The following is a 22,940-nucleotide window of genomic DNA, read 5'->3' on the forward strand; positions in this document are numbered from 1 at the left end:
CTCCTCATGCCTGAGTGTTTTGTGGAATTGAAGGTTTATTTAGAACAGTCAATATCACAGTGGTTTCACCCCACCGTACATCTGCTGGGGTCTGCCTCTTTTACCTTTTCCTTAATATACTCCTCGGTTTCCCTTGTGCAATTAGATGCTGACAACGGATCTTTAATTAAATTTGCTGAAATTAACGTATACATTAAAATGCCAGTAAATATTATAAATAATAGAGGAAAAAGAGAGCTTGTTAAACTGGATTCTGATATTTTGAATTAACAGTATGTAATTCTGCTCCTATGTAACAGAATTAGACTCTTGTTATCTATTCTAGTCTAATAGTGTGTTGTTGTTTTTTATTATAAGACATGAGTTAACCAGGGTATTTCCATCCTGGTACTTGTTTAGCCATTCTGTTCTACTTGGTGCAATATTTTTGCTGAGATCAGTTCTTCTTCGTCCTCCAGATTCTTCCTCATGTTCTTTGTTGTGTTTCTGTACTGATTTCTCTGTAGCAAGCAGTTAAGATCTCAGACTCATTAAGGCGCTACTCTTCTTCACACTTACTTGCATGCAAGCCCCATAGGACTCCTTTTTGGGTAAATATGCATTGGAGTACACTAAGTGGCCTTTAGTCAAGCTACTTACTATTTTAAGAACATAAGAGTCCTGCTGGATCAAATCAGTGTCTAGCATCCTGCTTCTCAGTGACCAACCAGATGTCTCCAGGAAGTCCATGAGCAAGGCTTGATGGCTATAGCTGCCTTCTCATTTTCCCTAGGAATTGGTACTCATCCACCCCCCCCCCAAGCTTTCATGACTCTGTCACTGCTCAAAGGAATTTGTTTCTTTATGTGCTTTCTTAAGTAATGATCTCATATTCCTGCTAATTTTTCCTCTGGGGTATATTAAAGAGGTCTATGTTTCTCATGTTATTTGTGACTTGAGGATGCCATCATCATATCTGAGTTTGCATATTGACATGTTGAGTTAGACCTGCCTTGGCCTTTGTTGCATGACCAACTGAGATATGGCCATGTTCTACCTCCACAGATGGAGGCAGTGTGCCTCTGAATGCCTGTTGCTGGGAATCACAAATGGGCAGTGTTGTTGCACTTGGATCCTCCTTTTGGGTTTCCCACAAGCATCTGGTTGGCCACAACATGGCCCATTGGCCTGATCAAGAAGGCTCTTCTTAGGTTCTTTTGGCTGCCCATTAGCCAATTGTTACGGTTTCCATGTATTCTTTTGAATTACAGGATAGGTGTGTCTGAAGAATTTATTATGAGATTTACATAGTTTGATTAACCTGAGCAACATCTAAAATATTTGGGCAGTTGAAAGAAGCACTATTTGCAAAAAGCTATATTTATACTCACACAGCTCTCAGAAAGGCAGTCAATATGAATAAAAGTGGTATTATGGTTATCAGAGGGTTTGGTTATCCTTTTGATCAAACTAGATGGCATGGTGCCAGGTACGAACATCGTGTGAGAATCTCCAAATGTGCTTCACATGTTTGACACACGTGGGTGGCTGTTTGATGTGGCAGGCCGGTGGCAGGCTCTTCTCTCCTCCACACACCTACATGCCTTCATTTACAGGGTTTGAAAAGAACCCAGCACCTGCAACAGTGAATAGAGGGCTCTGTTCACAAATTTGGGAGTCCCCAACATGTAAGAGAGTCCTCCGTACAATAACAGTTGTTTCAATGAACACATGCATTTGTGGGTTGAACCCTGGCCCCTGCCGTTGCAATGTTGTGAAGAGATACAGAAGATAAGAAAAAAAATTGATCAATGGAACCATTTCAAAGGGAGTGGCAGGGATACAAATTTAGGCTGTCTGTTCTTTTTAAAGGTTAAATAAACCCTTTGCGTAGTATATTTTTGTGATAAATGATTGTGGGACTCTACATGCTCTTTCTTGCATGTAGAACAGCTTATATAGCAGAATCTGAAGCTGAATCACCTCTGCCCGTCCCAGAACCCTGGTGGGGATGGAGATTGCTCCCTTTCATCATTAAACAGATCATTAGATGAGCAGGGAGGGGGCATTTGCTCCCTCTCTGCAGCTGATTTGCCCTGAGAGGGTAACTCTGTGTATGTGTTTGAGAGAGTGGGGTGGCCACAACCATTTCTTGCATGCCCCCCCTGCCCCCAGTGGTTGGCCAAAGGAGAGCTTGGCCCTCAGAACAAGAACTATTAGCCATCGCTGTTTTATAGGTTGCCGTATCTGCATTAAAAATGAACCAACTCTTTTCTTTTACCTTTAGTAAGAGGTTAAACTGTGGTTAAGTAGTTACTCAGAGGGCGTCTTCCTTCCCGGTCGTCTTCACTTCTGGTGTGACTGGGAGAAGGCAAGTGGGGGGGGGGGCAAGAGTAAATCTCCCTTGCGTGCGCACATGTTACAGGCCTTATTAACTTCTGTTCACTTTCTTGAACTTCATGAAAGTCATGATTGAACATCCGTGCTGTGGTGCTTGAAAAGAATTAAAAGAGAGAGAAAATCGCCCCTGCTGAGTGCTCCAGGTGTTGCCTGGCAAACAGAAGAAAGCTGTAACATATGTGATTCTCCAGATCAGGTCTCACCAAGTACAGGCCTGTGCCCTATTCTTGTTCGTAACAACACCAGGGTTCTTAGCAGCTCTTGGAACCAGGCCTTCTAATGATTTCCTCACTGATGCCCCATTTTCAGCCGGGTGCAATTTATGCTTATCAAAGAGAGAAAACGGGAAAGCTTTTCCCTGTATTCTAAAAAAGATGAAAAGGAGACAGGGAGGAGGAGAAAATGGTGGTGACGAGGGAAGCAAGCGAATAAAGGCTGGTTAGAGAAATCAATTAAGCTGTAAAAGGTTAGGCTACTTGCCGAGGCAGGCAAGATGGGGAGAAAGCGAGAAAAGGATAAAAAAAAAGCCCAGTTAGTAGATCACAAGAGTGGCAAAGAATTAGATTAAGGGGGAGAAAACATAGAAAAGGTTGCTTGGGAAGAGACCTTCATGTTGTGTTCCCTTCACATTCAATTCTTTAGAAGCAAAAGCACAAATTGGGGGTAAAAGTACAAGTTAGATATGGCTTTAATCATGTCATTTGAGGCAATGGGAGAATTTGCCTTCCTGGATCTCTTCCATGAACAAAAAAGTAATAATTCCAATACACTTTAGGCAGATTTGCTAGAAATCTTGGAAGCTGTGTGCATAAACAGCTTTTTCACCTGAGGTAAGCCATACACCAAGCTAAGATAAAGCTTTGAACAATCCCTATTAGAAGTGAATGTAAAGTGTGAAGTATCTCTCCAAATTATAGCTTGGACGGAAACAAATAATATCTCCTAATAATGGACAGAAAGGCATAGTGCTCCAGAAGCCTGGCAGGATAAGAAGAAAGAGCTATAATTCTCCATCTGAGATGTAGCAACTATTTAAATATAAAGAGATATAAGCCTGGTGGTTTTTTCATGCCCTTCAAATTATTTGTTGTGCCATTTGATCTGTATTTATTCAGTAGTAAGTTGTCCCACAGGACGAGGGTGGCACTGTGGTCTAAATCACAGAGCCTAGGGCTTGCTGATCAGAAGGTTGGCGGTTCGAATCCCTGCGGTGGGGTGAGCTCCTGTTACTCGGTCCCTGCTCCTGTCCACCTAGCAGTTTGAAAGCACGTCAAAGTGCAAGTAGATAAATAGGTACCGCTCCGGCAGGAAGGTAAACGGCATTTCCGTTTCCAAAGCGGCTTAGTCATGCTGGCCACATGATCCGGAAGCTGTACACCGGCTCCCTTGGGCTATAGAGCGAGATGAGCGCCACAACCCCAGAGTCGTCCACGACTGGACCTAACGGTCAGGGATACCTTTACCTTTTTAAGTTGTCCCACCTACAGTGGGCCTTACTCCCAGGTGTGTGTGCATAGTCTTACATGCTGTGTACACACAACACCTTTAAAACATATTCAAAGCACATTATTTCCGTCAAAGAATTCTGGGAGTAAAAGTAACTCTTAACTGTGGTTAAGAGTTGCTGGGAATGAGAAATCTGATTAAGGGAGATAATGTGTTTTGAATGTGCTTTAAATGTGTTGTATAAACACATCCTTACAGCACAATCCTATACGTGTCTACTGAATTCAGTGGGACTTACTCCCATGTTAGTAGGCATAGGATTGCAGCCTTATTTGCTTTAAATATGGTTGGGCAACATGTAGCCCTCTGGATGTTGTTGGACTAGAATTCCCATCTTCCCTGACCATTGGCTGGCTGGGGGCTGATGAAAGTTGGGGACCAACAATATATGGAGGGTGACACGTTGCCCACCCCTGCCTCAAAACAAAGCATCATCTGTTCCGCTGATTCTTAACCCCCATTGCATTGAGGACTCCTGCTTGGGTTTGCTCATTCTTTACGTCTGCCATCATGTCAGTAAGGCTTTCATATTAGCACTTGTCGTCTATGACAGATAGCAATACGGGTATATGAATATATGTCGGAGACCCTGTTGTTTTTAAAGTTTCCATTGCTCCTATGTACGCTTTGTTTTTCTTGCTGAGCATTATTTTATGATGGCATTTTTAAGCCTTGTTTTTAAATATTTGTTTTGAGTAGTGGTCAGTGGTCATGTGTTGTAGCTTTATTAGATGTGCTGGAGGGTGGATTTTTCTTTTAGATGAAAGGTGGGGTCAACATAAAAATGCAAAAAATGAAACATAGGAAAGTGCTGTAGACAAAGAAAGTCAAACAGATCAATGGTTCTCACACTGTTGTAGAAGGACCGCCTGCACTTCAGGTACGGTAATGAAAATTACTGAGGAACATGCTATATGGCCAAGGGTTTCTGTGGTTTCTAATACATACAGGAAAGACAAGTCACCTGTCCGTTTACGATGTAAGATAAAAAGCAGCTTGTCTTAGTATGTATTTAACTGGGATATCAGAATAGTAAAGTAGGTTTTATAAAGAGGGTTAGCCTTCTTACACAACTGTGGTTCATCACACTTCCCCCCTGTGTTTCAGACTTTGCCCTTGTTGCTCTGTATTTGACCCCAGTATCGGTCAGATTACAAAAGTACTCATTATAAGGTAGATGGGTTAAAGAGAATGAAGAAAACAACATATTCATAAGATAATAATATTTATAGTCATTATAGGCCATCTGCATTGCTGGGCTGCCCTTTGACATTGAGAGGTATTTGGTAAAAGCACAGCAGAAACTGTCATAAGAGCATCACAAGAGTCTGCTGGATCCGTCCAGTGGTCCATCTAGTCCTGTGTCAGATTCTCACAGTGGCCACCCAGATGTTTGTTGGAAACGTGCAAACAGGACCTAAGCACACTCCCCTCCTGCAGTTTCCAGAAACTGGAAACTGCCTTTGGAAACTGGTCTTTTCCTATTCAATATTGTCATATTAACATTCATTGACGTCTTTTTCTCCTACCCCATTTATTTATTTTTAAGATGCATGTCTAAAATGTTTAATATTTCAACAATCTCCATGCAGTATCCACTGTTGTTCAGGACTTTATGTGTTAACAACAAGACCTTGAACATGGCCCAGCAGCTGGTCAGCAGCCAGTACTGTTTCCTCAACACGGAAATAATATGTGCGCATCCACTCAACAACTTGACTCCAGTATTCTGCATCAAGTGCAGCTTTTGGACCAATCCCAAGGGAAGCTACACACTGAATGCATTGCAGCAGTCTAATTCTGAAGTTACCAACACATGAATCACAGTGGCTAAGCTATCCCTGACCACCAGTCTAAGCTGATAATGGGTGCTTCTTGCCACAAAAGTCACCTGAGCCTACAGTGACAAAGATGGATTTAAAAGTACCCCCAAACCATGCACCTGTTCCTTCCTGTCCAGAACTGAACTCCCCAACTTCGACCTGGGATCCACCACTGTCTCTGTGTCTTACCAGGATGCAGTCGCAGTTTGTTGATCCCCCCATTTGTTGGAACCAGGTGCCTTCCAGATGTTGTTGAACTACAATTCCTATCAGCCCCAGTCAATATGGCCACTGGTCAGGAATGATGGGTGTTGTTATCCGACACCTGGAGGTCCACAGGTTCCTTATCCCTGTTAGGTAAAGGGACCCCTGACCATTAGGTCCAGTTGCAGATGATTCATCTCGCTTTATTGGCCAAGGGAGCCAGTGTACAGCTTCAGGGTTATGTGGCTAGCATGACTAAGCTGCTTCTGTTGAACCAGAGCAGCGCACGGAAACACCATTTACCTTCCTGCCAGAGTGGTACCTATTTATCTACTTGCACTTCGTGCTTTCGAACTGCTAGGTTGCCAGGAGCCGGGACCGAGCAACAGGAGCTCACCCCATCGTGGGGATTCGAACCTCCGACCTTCTGATCGGCTCTGTGGTTTAACCCACAGCGCCATCCGTGTCCCTGTTAGCTTTGTGAATTTATTTCATTTTTATTGTTGGGAGTATGGCAGGTATGAGTTAACCACCTAACATTCCTTCTCATATTTTTGTCTGCTAACCAGATTCCTTCTATTTTCTTTTCGTAACTTCTTCTCTTTTTTTGCACTTTTTTCTGTTCTGCCTTAATTGTTTCTTCTGTTTCTTTCCCACCAAGCTGCACTTAACTGCGTCTAGCTGTGAAAGTCACGTTGGTTACCAGTCAAGGCAGCGCTGCGCTGAGGAGGCGGCTTTTATGCTACTGACTTTGAATCCAACAAATGGGGAGGGGGGAGGGAACTTGGTTTGGATCCTGCAGGAGGAAACCATTTAGGAGGTCTTAGCAGGACTCTTTCAAGGGCAATTTCAAAGGTGATTTGATGCAGCGTCCCCTGCGCTGCCGCTTCAGTGTGTCTTCCTGCTGTGGTTGAGGGGACAGGGTGGGGGTGGTTTCTGCATTAGGAAAGGAGGGCGAAGTATTGGCTTTTGCTTGTTCTTTCACTCTTGAGTGGGTCTTTATATAAAGATATGAGAGAGGGGATTGTGTTCAGGTGCTCTTACACATGTTTAGTGCTGGATCCAGGGGTTTTTTGGGGGGGTGGGAGGGGGCAAAATGCCACCATTGGGCTCTCTTCTCTTTGCCACTGTAACTGCTGCCCATTCAGTTGTCCCCTCTCTCTCTCTGGGCCCAATCTGCACTGAGAGCCCAGATGGAGGGTCAAGATTGGCATGTGGGGATGGGGTTCCACCCCTAAGCTTTGTGCAAGCAAATCAGGATGAAAGCCCAATAAATAGCTCACGTGGAAGCACCCAGTGAGATAATTGCTTCCCCCACAAAAAAGCAGCTTATTTTATTTTATTTTCCACTCTCCATCTGAGGATCACAGGGTGGTTTACAGTGTAAAAATAAATAACATAATAAGCAAAAAAAATCAACCCCTCTCCCAAACACAATGTCTTTCATCCCCCCAGAGATTGCTATATGTTTTCACAGGGAATTAATATTTGGGGAATTTGAGGGGATCAAAATTTTGGCCCAGCCTCATATAAATAGGCGGAATGATGGGCTGCTATAATTTGACCTACCACTGCTTATATCTTCCCTATTGCTCTTTGAAACTTGTTTTTCTACAGTCCTTTTCAGCTTAATTTCAGCTTTATTATTGCTTCTTAATAAAATATGAGTTGCTAGCTACATTTGAACACTACATTTGAACATTTGAAAAGCTTCTGCAAGAGAGCTAAATTTGCTTCGTACTATAAAGTATAAACTTTTATGGTAATACGGATTAGGAAGTTATTGACAGCATCGCAAGGTTACTGACACAAAGGCCTGGCTGCAAAGATTCAAAGTCCATGTGCATTCTTGAGGCAATTGTATATTAGACCTGTATATATATTTAATCTGAGTGCACTTCACATTGAGTTTATATTTCACAATGCCTTCCCATGGCTCCAGCAACAATATATATGATAGAATGCTTCATGAGGTATGGCTAAATAACTGAACAGAACCCTATAATCTCTTTGTATATTCTTAATGATACAGGACATTCATCTATGTACTATGCAATTTTTTGTATTGATTTCTGGCTTTAATGGTCAATTTATTACATTCTCCAAAAGGAATGTGAAATTCTGAGAAGACCAGTCTTAAGCAATTGTGTGTTTTTCTCATCAGTCTCTTTCTAACAAGTATACTAGCATACCTTTGCTGAGGAAGGTGGAGTCTAGATAAATATCTCTCCTTGAGGAAACCATTGTGAGATACGTTGGGCTTCAAAGGTGTGTTTGTGTGTAGATGGGAAGCTGAGACAACAAGACTGTTTCTGTGCCCTACTAAATCTGAATTCATACACTGTGTTCATCATCACACAGTAATTTGTTTGCAGCATCAAGTGGTGATTTGTGTGTATGAAATGACCATTACTGATTAAATAAGACAGACCTTTCATTATCACTTGACATCCCTGAAGCACAATGAAGGCCGTTTACCTTTTCGCTGCCACTCAACCAAGTGAAAAGCTTTTGAGTAAGGGTATGTACAGGGACGCGGGTGGTGCTGTGGTCTAAACCACAGAGCCTAGGGCTTGCCAATCAGAAGGTCGGCAGTTCGAATCCCTGCGATGGGGTGAGCTCCTGTTGCTCAGTCCCAGCTCCTGCTAACCTAGCAGTTCAAAAGCACATCAAAGTACAAGCAGATAAATAGGTACCGCTCTGGCGGAAAGGTAAACGGCGTTTCCGTGCGCTGCTCTGGTTCACCAGAAGCGGCTTAGTCATGCTGGCCACATGACACGGAAGCTGTATCCCGGCTCCCTTGGCCTATAGAGCGAGATGAGCGGCGCAACCCCAGAGTCGTCCGCGACTGGACCTAATGGTCAGGGGTCTCTTTACCTTTACCTTTAAGGGAATGTACATGTGTATACAAATGAGTCCTTTAGAGTAGGTCAAAATATGTCTTGCTGATTTTGATGCTCCGTGTGTGAAAATTGCTTCTGTTGTGTTAGTCCCCTCCTCAGATCTAACAAATGTATTGTGGCCACTTCATGAATTAGGGATTTAAGGAAAGATCATGAAGAAATGAGGACATTTAAGATTGTAGAGATGTTCAGTTTTCTCAGATTATTTGGATCCATCCCTACTTAAGCCTCATTAATTTGTGTGTGTATTCTCTCTCTCTCTCTCTCTCTCTCTCTCTCTCTCTCTCTCTCACACACACACACACACACACACACACACACAGAGTTATTGGACAAGTGTATTGACAAGGCAGCTACAGCAATAGCTTCCCTCTCCAAAAGGGTATGGGAGAATGTGATGCTAAAGTCCAATACCATGATGAAAGTCTACCAAGTTTGTGTGTTGAGTACATTACTTTATGGAAGTGATTTGTGGGCAACTTACAAGCGTCAGGAATGACACCTCAATGCCTTCCACATGCACTGCGCCGGGAAGATTTTGAGTATCACATGGCAGGGCAGAGTTTCAAACAAAGATGTGCTCCGCCAAGCCCACATCTCCAGCATGTTCACACTCCTGTCATAGCAATGTCTACGCTGGCTTGGTCATGTTGACAGAATGAAAGATGGCAGGTTCCCCAAGGATGTGCTTTACGGGGAGCTGGCTTCGGGCACCAGACCTGTTGACACACCTGCTCTGTGTTACAAAGATGTCTGCAAATGAGACATGGAGGCTGTCATGTGGGAATCCCTTGCAGACAACCACAGTGACTGCAGAAAGACAGATTGTGTATCCACAGCAGTGGCCACAGGAGGAATGATTGCTGGGAAGAGAGCAGAGAGAAGAAACGCTGAGGTGCTTCAGCAGAAGCATAACTGGATGCTTTCATCTGCCTCAGCTGCAACAAAAAAGTCTCTCCCGTATTGGTCTCTACATCCACAGCAGGTGCTGCAACCTTCCAGCAGTTTATGGTAGTGCCAAAAAAATATTGGGGGAGGCACAAAAGGGACAGAGGGGGCAGTTTTTTTCTACATTTTGTTGGCGCAGGGGGAAGCTGCATTCCACTCTTTATAAAAGAGAAATATTTTGCATGAATGCTCCCATCTGAAATATATTTTCTCTGAACTCAGCCCTATTCATTTTGAGGATGGAGTTTAAAAGTTTTTGTTCCAACTCCAGTTCTGTCACTGACAGAAGTGAGTCTATGGGGAATTCTCTCTCCTGACCACCTCCTTTCTGTGCTGCATATATCCATAGATTTCACAGACATGGTCATCTTCACAGTACATGACAGGCTTATCCCAGTGCATATCCACATAATGAAATATATCCATCTGCTCTTGTCACATCTTAAGATTTTAAATTTACACCATTTCTTTTCAAAATTTTATTTTCAAAATTATAGATTTATTAAAGAAAGAAAACACACACACAACAAAAAGAAGGGGAAAAAACAGGAGAAGAACCCCCAGAACAAAAACGTCAGTTGATAGTCACAATATAATAAAAATTGAAATGTTATTGAAATTTACACTAAATGTCCATTTAGAAAAGCATATGCCAAGATACTGAGAAGCACTTTTACGTCAGGTTTGTGGCGTCTGCTTTTAAAACAGCAGCCTCAACCACCCAAATATGCATTCCTTTCACCATTGTGGGTGAAGGTTTTAGCTGTATAACTGCATGGTATTTTGAAAATATTGTTGAATAGTCATTTCATACTCACAAATCATCACTTGACGTGTGGATGTACTTGGCTGGTGAAGTTGTTGGGTTTGTTTTTTGCAGTTCTTATCTTTTGTACAAGGCCTCTGAAAGCCTAAAAATAGTTAAACTTACCTTAATATGAAAGGAATCAAGTTGCTGGGTAGATGCTGAGGTCGGAATGGCTGAAGCTATTTTTGCTCTACAGTTTTTTCTAATATTGTGGCTGTACGTATTCCGGCCGCACTTCTCGCTCCCTGCGTGAGAAGCGAGAAGGCACTGTACAGTGATATAACCCAGTCTTCATTTAATGGGTCAGCAGCAGGTGAGTGAATATAATGTAGGGAGGGAATATCTGCTTATACCAGAGGTTGGTCATCCCAAGAGCCACATTCCTCCATAGGCAGCCTATGTCTGCTGTGTCCAGTGCTGAACAGGGCCAGAGGCAAAAGCAGATCTGGGCCCAGGTGTGTGAGCTGAGTTTTGCTGACCAGCCAGTGAGGATTGGGGGGTTGCATAAGGCCCTTGGGTCTGAGGTTCCCTAACCTTGTTGTTGTTATTGTTTAGTCGTTCAGTCGTGTCCGACTCTTCGTGACCCCATGGACCAGAGCACGCCAGGCACTCCTGTCTTCCACTGCCACCCGCAGTTTGGTCAGACTCATGTTTATAGCTTCAAGAACACTGTCCAGCCATCTCGTCCTCTGTCGTCCCCTTCTCCTTGTGCCCTCCATCTTTCCCAACATCAGGGTCTTTTCCAGGGAGTCTTCTGTTCTCATGAGGTGGCCAAAGTATTGGAGCCTCAGCTTCAGGATCTGTCCTTCCAGTGAGCACTCAGAGCTAATTTCCTTAAGAATGGATGCATTTGATCTTCTTGCAGTCCATGGGACTCTCAAGAGTTTCCTCCAGCACCATAATTCAAAAGCGTCAATTCTTTGGCGATCAGCCTTCTTTATGGTCCAGCTCTCACTTCCATACATCACTACTGGGAAAACCATAGCTTTTACTATACGGACCTTTGTTGGCAAGGTGATGTCTCTACTTTTTAAAATGCTGTCTAGGTTTATCATTGCTTTCCTCCCAAGAAGCAGGCGTCTCTTAATTTCGTGGCTGCTGTCACCATCTGCAGTGATCATGGAGCCCAAGAAAGTAAAATCTCTCACTGCCTCCATTTCCTCCCCTTCTATTTGCCAGGAGGTGATGGGACCAGTGGCCCTAACCTTGACTTGTAACTATTTACCCATCTGCTGCCTTAGTATATGGTGGGTGTCACCCCTGACCACCACCTCCTGCCTGCCACCAAACTGCTGCTGTCTTGCCTCTTTCAGGTCTTTTAAAGTGCTCCAGGTTAGTGCCCATCACTACCTTTTTGTGGGTGTGAATTCCATAATTCAACCACATGCTATGTGAATAAGTATTTACTTTTGCCTGTTCTGAACTTCCCAACATCCAGCTTCATTGGATATCCCATCTAGCATTATGTGTGTGTGTGGGGGGGGGGGGGGGACCTCCCACTACCTACGTTCTCCATACTATGCATAATTTTATACACCTCTTTCGTGTCACCTCCAATTCACATTTTCTGTAAAGCAAAAAGCCACAAATGTTGTAAATGTTCCTCACAGGAGAGTTGCTAAAACTCCTTGATTGTTTTTCTTGCCCTTTTCTGAGTTTTTCCCCAGTTCTGCAATGTCCATTACAAGGTGAGGCAACGCCATAGATTTGTATACAGTGGTACCTCAGGTTACAGACACTTCAGGTTACAGATGCTTCAGGTTACAAATGCTTCAAGTTACAGACTCCGCTAACCCAGAAATAGTACCTCAGGTTAATAACTTTGCTTCAGGATGAGAACAGAAATTGTGTGGTGGCGGCAGCAGGGCAGCAGCTGGAGGCCCCATTAGCTAAAGTGGTACTTCAGGTTAAGAACGGACCTCCGGAACAAATTAAGTTCTTAACCCGAGGTACCACTGTAACGGCATATGATATGGACAAGCACAGGATTCTCACAGTTGCGGCACACTAGGTCAACATCTTCACCGAGCTCTCTTTTAAGACTTGAAGGTTTCATTCCTGGCCAGTCATTGCCAGTTCAGACCCTGTGAAATATATGTGTGAAATTGATTCCCCGCCCCTCATGCATAATTTTACACTTGCTTAAATTGAATTGTATTTGCCATTTTACTCCCTTCGCCCAGTTTGAAAAATTCTTTTCCTTGCAGTCCCTTTCTGTTTTAACCACCCTGAACAATTTGGTATCATCAGCAAACTGCTACCTCACTGCTCACCCTTAATGCATAAAGCCTTAATGACTCTCTAGGTCATTAATGAACAAGGCCTTAATACTGATCCTTGATGGCTTCCACTTTCTACAGTCCTCCTTCGGGAGAGCTGTCCATTCATTCCAACTTTCTGCTTCATGTTTCTTAACCATTTCCTTTATGTGTTTTGACTCTTGAATCTGATATAGTATGACTACTTTTGTTATGTTGTAAGCTGCCTTGAGCATTGTTTGAACTACGGAAAGGTGGCATACAAATAAAATTTATGTATGTATGTATAGTAGTAAGTTGGAGGATAAGAAAATGGAATTTATGGAAAATGCTGTACTTGACTTTTTCAGAAGGTATGGATGCTGAGCATAAGTAATTGTGCCCCTTGAGAGGATCACTGTCTGGGCAGGGAAGATGGACAATAACTGTTAATATGGAGATGGAAAACTCTGAGCTAATTCAATTAGGTGATTGAATTTGGTAATTGATTTTCCTGAGATTTCACGACCTGCATGTAGATGATAGGAAACTCGTCCTTTGCAATGGCAAAAAACATGATTTCCATGTCCTAGTAATGTGAGGAGAATGCCATTTCTGTCAGCTTGCAGTGCCCATAATTCTCTTCCACTTTCTAGATGGGATAAAAAAAAATGTCCTCTTAAATCATTTGAACTGTTATTGTGTGATTGCATTTATAGCATGGTGCGTTTATAGCATGGTGCGTGCGGTATCTTGTGTGTGTACTTACATGACAATGTAGTCTGCATCAGCTTACCCTCGTACAGCTCTTACTGCAAAAGTCACATTTTCTATCTTTCATATAGAGGTCCCACTTGCTGTTCAGAGACCAACGTGATGATCTCTAGCACAGAGAAGAACAGATATCAGTGTTTGCATATGTTTGAATAAGCAATAGTTCAGTAAGAGGAAAACCAACTACCGTATTCCTTAACTTTACAAGATTGGTCATGAAAGCAATGGTTTCATTTAACATACAGCATGGGTTGCCTTTGTGCCCTGAAACATCTTGCATTGATTTGAGCTCTTTCATTTAATATGAAAAGCTGAGACACTTCTGATGAGAGGCTCTTTTAGAAGCAAGGGCTGGATCTACTCCCACGTTCTCCCTTCTTCACCAACTGTTTACTGGAGGGATTATGCTACATTATGTTATTTACTCATATTTTAAAACTGGTTTTTTTTGGGGGGGGGCAAGTTCACCCAAAGTGGTTTACAACATTTAAACCCCACCCCCACACACCATGGATGAACAATAAATTAAAGTATTAACAAACAAGCCTGTAAAAATCAAGGCTGTGTTATCCAGACCAGAGGTGGGAACCTTTTTGGCCCAGGAGGGTCTGATTTTTATTTCCCCCCATGAATTTGTCTAGCTTCTAGACAAGAATCTCGTATGTGAAGTAAGTTTGGACCATGATTTGGAACATTATTATAGACCAGAGGTGGGACATTTTGTACCCACCAGATGTTATTGGACCTCAACTCCCATTAGCCCCCCCGTCAGTGATGATGGGAGCTATATTGTCTGGCAAACATCTGAAAGGCCAATTTTTCCCCAGCCATCCTGTCAAAACAGTACCTCAAGGAATAACTAATCTATTACGGCCTACATATTTGTGGATTTAATCAAATATATGGACACTGAGAGGACTTTGTCCTGTTCTAAGGAAGCCGAGGAGCTTTTCAGCCTGGTTTTAAACTGGAATATTCTTATGTCTCAAGCAGTATATACGTTTGAGTTTCTCAACACCTCTGCTCAGATTGACCCAGTGTTGATTCACAGGCCCTGCACATATATGTTTATACTTTAAAAACATCCAGTTACATGTACCGTGGGGTTCTGTCTGCCCCCAAGTCTATGAAATGAAGTTCAGCTCACTTATGAACTATAATGTCACTAGGGTGGCAAAGGCATTTGTTTATTAAGCTATGGAATAAATAAATCTGTGTGTTGGATGCTTACACAGAGACTGCGTGGGGAAATGGGCCATGGGGAGAATTGTCCACCTCTGTACAATGCTCGTGGGGGCTTTGACAGCAGCTCAACTGGCTCACATCTACTTTGCACAAACTCTGCTCTCGTTTGCTAACATTGTGAATCTCTTTTGGTTCTAGTCTTCTAGAATTGAAACAGCTGTGCATGTGTGTGTGTGTTTCTCCTCCTCTGAATGTTACTAAGTGTGTTTGATGCTGCTGCCAGCCCCCTCAAGAGATGAATAAGTTAAGAATGGCTGCTGTGGCATGAAGGCAGGTTTCAAAGTTCATATCTTTCCCCTAGACTTTCAGGAAGACACGTGTTCACATGCTGTTGGTTTTTGTGTGTGTCTGTGTTTTAAGAACTTGGCTGAGAAGAAACTCTCCCAGCTTGCTTTTGGCTAGACAGTTGTTCTGAATTCCAGTCCCCTTTTTCTTGTTCTATGAAAGCTTCCTATTGCTTTGGTTCTTAGTGTGTTGTAGATGTAGAAGTATGTCTACAAGAGTGGGAGGAAACTGTGCCCTGCATCTCTTCAGAATCTCGCTTCTTCTTACATGTCTTGGAGTTTGCATTCAGCCTACTGGCTCTTAATCCTTGGTGATCACAATATCAGCAACAAAAAGGAGCACCTCTTATTGCAGAGGTAGGGACTTCTGTGCCCCTCCCCTGCGTTGTTGGGTTTCAAAAAGGGTAGAGCAGTGATAGAGCATCCACTTTGTGTGTAGAAGGTCTCAGTTCAACGCCCAGCATTTTTAGGTGGGTCTCCGACAATGCTGAGCTTGATGGGTCCTAATGGACTCATCAGCTGTAGCCAGTGTGGCTGAATCTGGACAGCCACAGCTTTCCCATCCCTGCTTTATGGCATAAGCTTTTGCTGCACTTGGTCTTGAAAACTTAGTAGAGGAAACGTTGCACTCAGGAAACCTTGCAGGCAGGAGGCACAGCTGTCAGATCAGAGTGGAGGGGGCTGTAAACACTTAGCGTAACCACACCGAATGCCACAAACAGCCAAGGGAACTCTTTGCACTGATGTCAGAAGCTGAGCTCCATTTTACCTCGAGCGCACAGGTTTCCTTTCCTTTATGGTGACTTCCAATCTCGTGCTTCAACAAAACTATCTTGTTACAATGAAACTTCAGCAGGCTAATCTGTTGGGAAATAGACTGCTGTTGTTGTTTTTAACCTGTCTCTTATGGGGGCTACCCTTCCTACTAGGGCTGAAAGAGTTCAGTATTTTGTTAAGATGTGCAAATTTTCATTCAGTAGTTTTCTCTGAAAAGGACGCTCACACCTCATGGCACTGTTTTAAACCACAATTGGACAATTGCAAAGAAATTGACAGTTTTTCCCCATGTAGCTTGGTTCTGTTTACACCTACTGACACTGGCTCGCTGGCACTTCAGACAGAAGCTTTCCTCAGCTGTAGCTAGAGACTGAACCCACTACCATGTGCTCCATGACTGAACTACAGCCTCTCCACACATGGATTGGAGCCAGCATGAGTAGGGCAGTTTCCCCAAAAATGGAAATTTATTACTACATTTGATTGAAACATAAAATCAAACTGTGTCATGACAAACCACTGAAACCATGTGCCAAGAGGCTGACTTTTACCAAGAGACACTTTTTGGGATTTTTTTGGTCACTTCCAGGTTTGGTGCGATGCATGTGTGCGTAGTTGCACACATATGGGACTCGCCTAAAACAGTCATTAACATGGATAGGTAACGTTTAGAAACGAGAACAAGAGCATCAAGTGATACTGAGGATAATCCTAAATGTATTTCTTATCAATAAAAAATTAAGTGTGGCGAGAGCACATTTTTATTCTGAAAGCGTGGCCCAGAGAAAAAAGTTTGAGAACCACTGCTATACCCATTAACCTGGGAGCTCCATTTGATCTTAAGAGTAGACATGCATTGGATTGCAATTTTCATTGCTTGTATTAATATATGAACCAGAGAGCTGCCCAATACTCCTGAAGAACAATCACATGTGCCATAAACATGAAGGTGTACATGTATAAGAGAGACTGTCCTCTTTAAATGTTGCTGTAACTTGACTTTGTTCCATGTGATGCATACTTGTGTTTATTCTGATCAGCCTTTAGCTGGCCTTCATTGAGATTGTGCTTTAATCCCATTGAAATCTATACTCAATTTCATGCAATTGTTTTAAGTTCAATTAATTTCATTTTCCTGAGGAGTAGCCAGATGAGGCCGTTGCAGCAAACTGCCAACAAAGAGTTTTGCAGCACCTTAAAAGACTAATACATTCATTATGGCAGCAGCTTTTGTACAGTTGACTTCATCAGATGCATTAAGCATTATCCTGAGGTGCAGGTGTCTATACACATGGTAGTGGGGAGGGAATTGTAAACAGCCAGATCAAAAGGCAATGAAAGTGCATAAAAGTATACAAATGGCTATTTGGCCATTCACAAAAAAGATGTTGGTGATGAGAAAACCCTGGCATTGGTAAGCCAATTAATGACACATAGTGTGATTAAAAAACCCTGCCCTGATTCAGTCCACAAGTAATAGCACTGAGGCTCTTGATGAATTGTAATTCAGTGGTTTCACATTTCAGTCTCCCTTGGAAGCTCCTTTGTTCTAGAATGACCAGTTAAGGGTTAGAGCTAGAGCGCGGCCTTTGGTGTTTGATCATTGTTATTTGAGACTGGAATTCACAAAAGCTTGTGCCGTAATAAATTTTTAAGGTGCCACAATACTCTTTTGAATATTTTCACTGGGACTTTAGTGTGACTTTATTTGGATCTGAGTCCCAGAGTACTGAATTTTCCTCTAATCCCCAGCTCTGATTTTCTCTGCTGCTTCAAAGACAGCACCCTAATCTTTCCTCTAGAGTAGGCAAATGTGAATATGGATATACAGTATACTTGCATCCTTTTTTGCAGTGTTTCTCTAGAAACCATTGAACAGGCTGGATGTGTCTTTAGATAGGGATGGGGATATGCATCTCAGTCTAGGCAACTGTTACTGTAAACAGCACTTCTGGGAGTAACCAGCAGTCAGATAAGGGGATGTTTTTAGCAACAAAACCAGCATGGTCTCGCAATCTAGGGAGCTTGCTGAGCCAGAATTGGGGCTTGATGGGTGTTTTTTCACTCCAAAATAAAGTGGAGAAAATTTGTTTGTTAAAATATATGACTGACACAATGTGGAGTTTGGTTCTTTAGCTGCAGGAAAGTGGGACGGGGCAGCCCTTAGTGTTTGTGTCACCCATTAATTGTTTACTTTGACAGCACATTGGTACCGATTCATGCAAATATTACTGTCTTGTGAACTGTTCAATCACATCTCTAATGAAACCCAGAGGTGGCCATTCTAAGAAACCTATCAACCTCTTTGTCTGTTAATTTGCCCAATTAGCATTTGTATTATTGATCTCTAGTCACTAAAGGTAAAGGTACCCCTGAGCATTAGGTCCAGTTGCAGACAACTCTGGGGTTGTGGTGCTCATCTTGCTCTGTAGGCCGAGAGAGCCAGTGTTTGTCCGCAGACAGCTTCAGGGTCATGACTAAGCCGCTTCTGGCAAACCAGAGCAGCACACGGAAACACTGTTTACCTTCCTGCTGGAGCGGTACCTATTTGAAGCCACGAAGAGCCACTGCCAGTCAATGTCGACAATACTGAGTGAGGGGAACCAGTAGTTTGACTCTGGACTCAGTACAGGGCAACTTTCTCAATAATCAACACATGGGGTTTTTTTTTAATGCAGATGCCAATGCACTAGGCCTGACAGATCCAAGACTCTGCTACATTCTGGATGGGATCCTCTTGATTTATGCTATAATCATCACAGCCTGTTTTGTAAAACTAAAGGTGAGTCCTCAGCCTCTTTAAAATGGGAAGACACTTGATCTTTAACATACAAAGAATGACCTGTGAAACTTTATTTTTATTTGTAAACTCTGTGTCTTCAATTTCCTGCACCAATTCCACCCACTTTTTCCAACATGAGAATAAGGATGAGCACTGATGAGCTGTTGGGCACTTGGATTCATTCGAGAAACCGGTTATCCATGGTGTTTGGAAACTTCAGCATTTCAACAGAGCATTTCATTGGGCACCTGGTATGCTGGACAATGCTTTGAATGGTTATACAGTCATGTATAACCTCAGGAATTCAAAGATGCCTTGTGCTAAGGAACTTCTCACCACTCAGAAGTAGGTTTCTTTAAACTTGCTGGATCCTCCCAAGCCCTTTCTAGGATCGCTAGATGGAACAAGGAAGTCGTGCAAGGATGGTAAACCGGTGTCCTCTAAGAGTTGCTGGACTACAATTCCCATCACCCCTGACCACTGGCCATGCTGACTGGGCGCCTGGGGTGATGACAGTTGAAATCCAGCCACATCTGGAGGACCACAGGTTCCCCATTCCTGAAGGAGAGTTTCCTGAGAAGTCACTGGAGATGCCTGGCACTTTGCGGTCTCTTCATTGATTCCTTAGGACCAGGTGGGAAATCTCTGGCCTGCAACCTAAACTTCACCTGCCAGTCTTCTCCTTTTGGCTCAAGAGACTTTTTTCTCTCTCTGAAACCATACACACCTGCCCTACCCCTGATGTCAGGTTTGGGGGTAGGTAGCAATGAGGTTGCAGAAAGCAGGACTGAATATCCTGTGTATCTGCTGATGTGCAGAGATCAGTCCTGTGTGGGTGTGGCTTGGCCGAAATGGCCTTGCGGGCCGAATGGAGAAGTGTGGCTGACCTAATGAGGCAGATGGGCTGGAATTTCCCCCTGCTGACCTATAAGCAGGAAGCAACAATATGACAGAAAACTTGGTCCCTTTTCTCACTGGCATTAAATACAGAAGAAGAAAGCTTTAAATGAAGAAGTGAAAATAGGCAGTGGCCAAAATTGACAAGAAGGGGCCGTGATGCTTGCCTCCAGCAGAAAACGGCTGATCTTAACATTGGAAACCTTTCATGAGCTAGCCTGAGGGTAAAGAAATTGGTTTACATTCCCACTGCCTGATACACATTGTTTATAACTACTGGAGTCAAAACTTCTGCCCATCGCCAAGTCAAGATGGTGATCATTAGAGAGGGCATGATAAAGTACCTTAGTGAAAGGGTTTCTCTGTTTTACCACTGAGATTCTGATTGAGGAGTAAGTCAATTGACAACCAGCTGCTTGCTTCCAGCCCCAGATATTGGCCAAGTGAAAAGCAAAAACCATCCCTTCAAACCTAATGAAAGACATTTTAAATGGTGGCAGCAGCTGTTTGTGGTCCTCAGGTGACTCCTTTGCAAGCTGAGTTATCAATGTAAAGACTGAATCTTTTCCCTTTTCCCACTCTGTATTCATATTCACACACAGGCAAGCAGTGTATGCAGAGACGAAGTACAGAGAGAGAAAAGGGAAGATGCAGTCCTGTTGCCAGCCTTCAATGCAACTTTCCCTCTTGTGTACACTCTAGTGGGGGTGTTTCTGGTTTTATCTATTTCCAGGTGTACCCATTCCTTTCATTCCGTCTTCTATGGGATTATGTGGTGCACTTCGTAGGTGATATAGTATAGTTCTGTGTTGGGAATTCCCCATCATTCTGAGGATGGGAGGTGCAGGAATGTGGAGTTTATTCATGTTTTTTGTGAGAGAAGTTAAATGAATGTAGTTTTTTCTGCCACTTATGCCCCCCGCATAATGTCTACGACAACGGTGCCTCATACCAAATGTAAACAAACTGTGAAAATGAACTGAAAGTGGAGATGCTATATGTACTTTTTTTTGGTACACAAGAAAACCTTTAGTAATAACTAATTAAAAACAGAACAAAACACTTTCCCTCTTGGAAATCTGAGATTTCATACCTGCCATTAAAAGGTGCCCAATGAATAGTACTTACTTTGGAACCGTTTTTCCGTTTACCAACAAATGGGTAAATCTCTACCATTGCCACTAGGAGGTTGTTTAGCCGCAAATAAAGTTAGGATAAGATTGCAAGAACATTGCAGAGAAACTTTTCCATACACTATTAATATCCCAAAACATGTTTGATCTTCTTAACGGCTTGGTGCTCTGCATATCACAATGTATGCATAGTTCCTGAGAGTTTAGGAAAAGATGACCAAAGATCTAGAAATTCTATGATGAATCTACATTTTTACGTGCATTTTTAATATGCAGTTTTTATACACTTACGTAATTGGCATGATTTGAATTTGGGAACAAGAGAATATTGGAATCTCCATGAAATGTGTGGGTTGTGGGTTTATAAAGCACCATTTATAAATCACTAGCAGAAATTATCCTGTTAAAGTCACATTCAGAGATAGAAATGAGCTTTGTGTTTTCCAGATAAGCAAAGGCTCTCCTGAACCTCAAACTTCTCAGAATTCAGAGGACCTATATAATGTAAGTACTAAACATGTCTTATCTTGAAATTGAATGATTTTTATTTCACAAATAAAATAAAATAATTATAATAGGACAGACAATTAAATGAGACCAGATTTCATGGATCTGCCCTCAAGATTCAACTAGGACTCCTCCAGAGTCTGGGCAAATCCTAAGCAGATTTTTAAAATTCATTACCCCTTTTGTTCAGAGCCCTCTCAAATTCCCCCAGCTTAGCAAGGGGGGAGAGTTAATGGCAGTGAGATCTTCTGGCAATAGTGGTATCAGTAGTGGGTCTCAGGAGTTAGGTTTAAATCAGAAGTGGAGAATCTTTTCTGTCTGGTGGACCAGATCTTAATCTGTTCTCCTGGTGGACCAAATTAAACAGGTGGTCTTAGGGAGGTCAGATGCTGCTGCACTTTGAAGCCCCAATAGTTGGGACTTCAAAGTACAGTGTGGGTGGCAGCCCCTCCATAATGAGCAGCATGCAGACCCAGTTTTGTATCAAATAACATTACAGCATCCAGTAGATCGCCTCCCAATTAACTAGATTTAAACTATATTCCATTTGGAATATACTCTTGTCTTTCAGTGTGTGGTCTTCTCCATACTAATTAAAATAGTGGTTTTGCTTTGCTGCTTCCCCACTTTAAGAATTTGAAAGAAACATACATTCTAAGGAGTTTCTGGATAGGGCAGCACTCTCAAGCGTATTCTTCTATTTTTAATCACTAAATTAAAGTCTACAGTAAGGCAACCTATGGCTTATCTGGCTTACCTATTTGCTATGAAAGAGATGGCAGTGCTCTGTTCTGATAATATGTACAGAAATACGAGTGTCTCCATTGCCCCCCCCATACTTTACCTTTTGCATGTTAACTTCTGCGCATTCCTCCATTATGTCAATAGCACAAAACTAGAATGTAGCAAGCAACTGATAGGTGCTCACCACAGGCAGTCATCTCCCAACCAACCAGGTGTATGTCCATTGCTGAGAGGGCATTGTGCCAGGCAATCAGCTGGCAACCATGTTGGCGGCTCTGTGGGTGAGTGGTTCCTAGGTCCAGGAAACTGGTCCATCAGCTGTTCTGGGCAGCTGTGTAACTGGAGCATTGCCACTGGAAACTCAGATGTATTCCATGTCCAAGAGTGCTTTTTGCCAGCTTGGGCTGGTATGGCAGTTGCAACCATTCTTGGACAGGGGTGTCTTGGAGAAAGTGGCCCACGCATTGGTAACCTCTAGGCTTGATTACTGGAACACACTTTACATGGGGCTGCCCTTGAATTTGGTCCAGAAACTGCAGCTATTGTTGGTCTGTGGGGCAACCTGTCAACATATGACACCTCTGTTGAAAGCATTGCATGAGTTTCCAGTTTGCTCCTGGGCCATATTACAGTTTTGGACCAGGATATCTGATAAGCCTGTCACTTAGATCTGTGGTTGAAGATTTCTTGACAGTGCCACAGTATCGTGCAGTAAAGCCTGACATGACTTGAACATGTTGGGTTTTTTTGTAGCATTGTAGCAGCAGTTCTCTGGAATTCTTTCCCTCCAGAATGCTATTGCCAATATTGTTTGGTTTAAACACTGCCTATTTGTGGAACTTACACTTTTACATGTGGTTTTTGTTTTAAATATACTACGATTTATTAATTTATTTTTTTGTGTAAACCACTTTGGATATTGTGTAAACCTATAAACACTGGAAATATATAAAATGGTTGCTTTCGGTGTTGATTTACACCCATGGAAG

At 42.7% G+C, this 22,940-nt stretch overlaps 1 protein-coding gene across 1 annotated transcript in view; it reads left to right on the forward strand.

Moving 5' to 3' along the window:
* The window catches only part of CD247 (CD247 molecule), a 41,366-nt gene that overhangs the window by 11,741 nt on the left and 6,685 nt on the right, over positions 1-22,940 (forward strand). Inside the window, exons 2-3 of the mRNA XM_083439313.1 lie at positions 18,567-18,670; positions 21,148-21,204. Coding sequence (XP_083295439.1) covers positions 18,567-18,670; positions 21,148-21,204 — 161 coding nt within the window. The remainder of the gene's footprint in view (positions 1-18,566; positions 18,671-21,147; positions 21,205-22,940) is intronic.

This window comes from Podarcis tiliguerta, assembly GCF_965153285.1.
Source record: "Podarcis tiliguerta genome assembly, chromosome: 4".
NCBI lineage: Eukaryota > Metazoa > Chordata > Lepidosauria > Squamata > Lacertidae > Podarcis > Podarcis tiliguerta.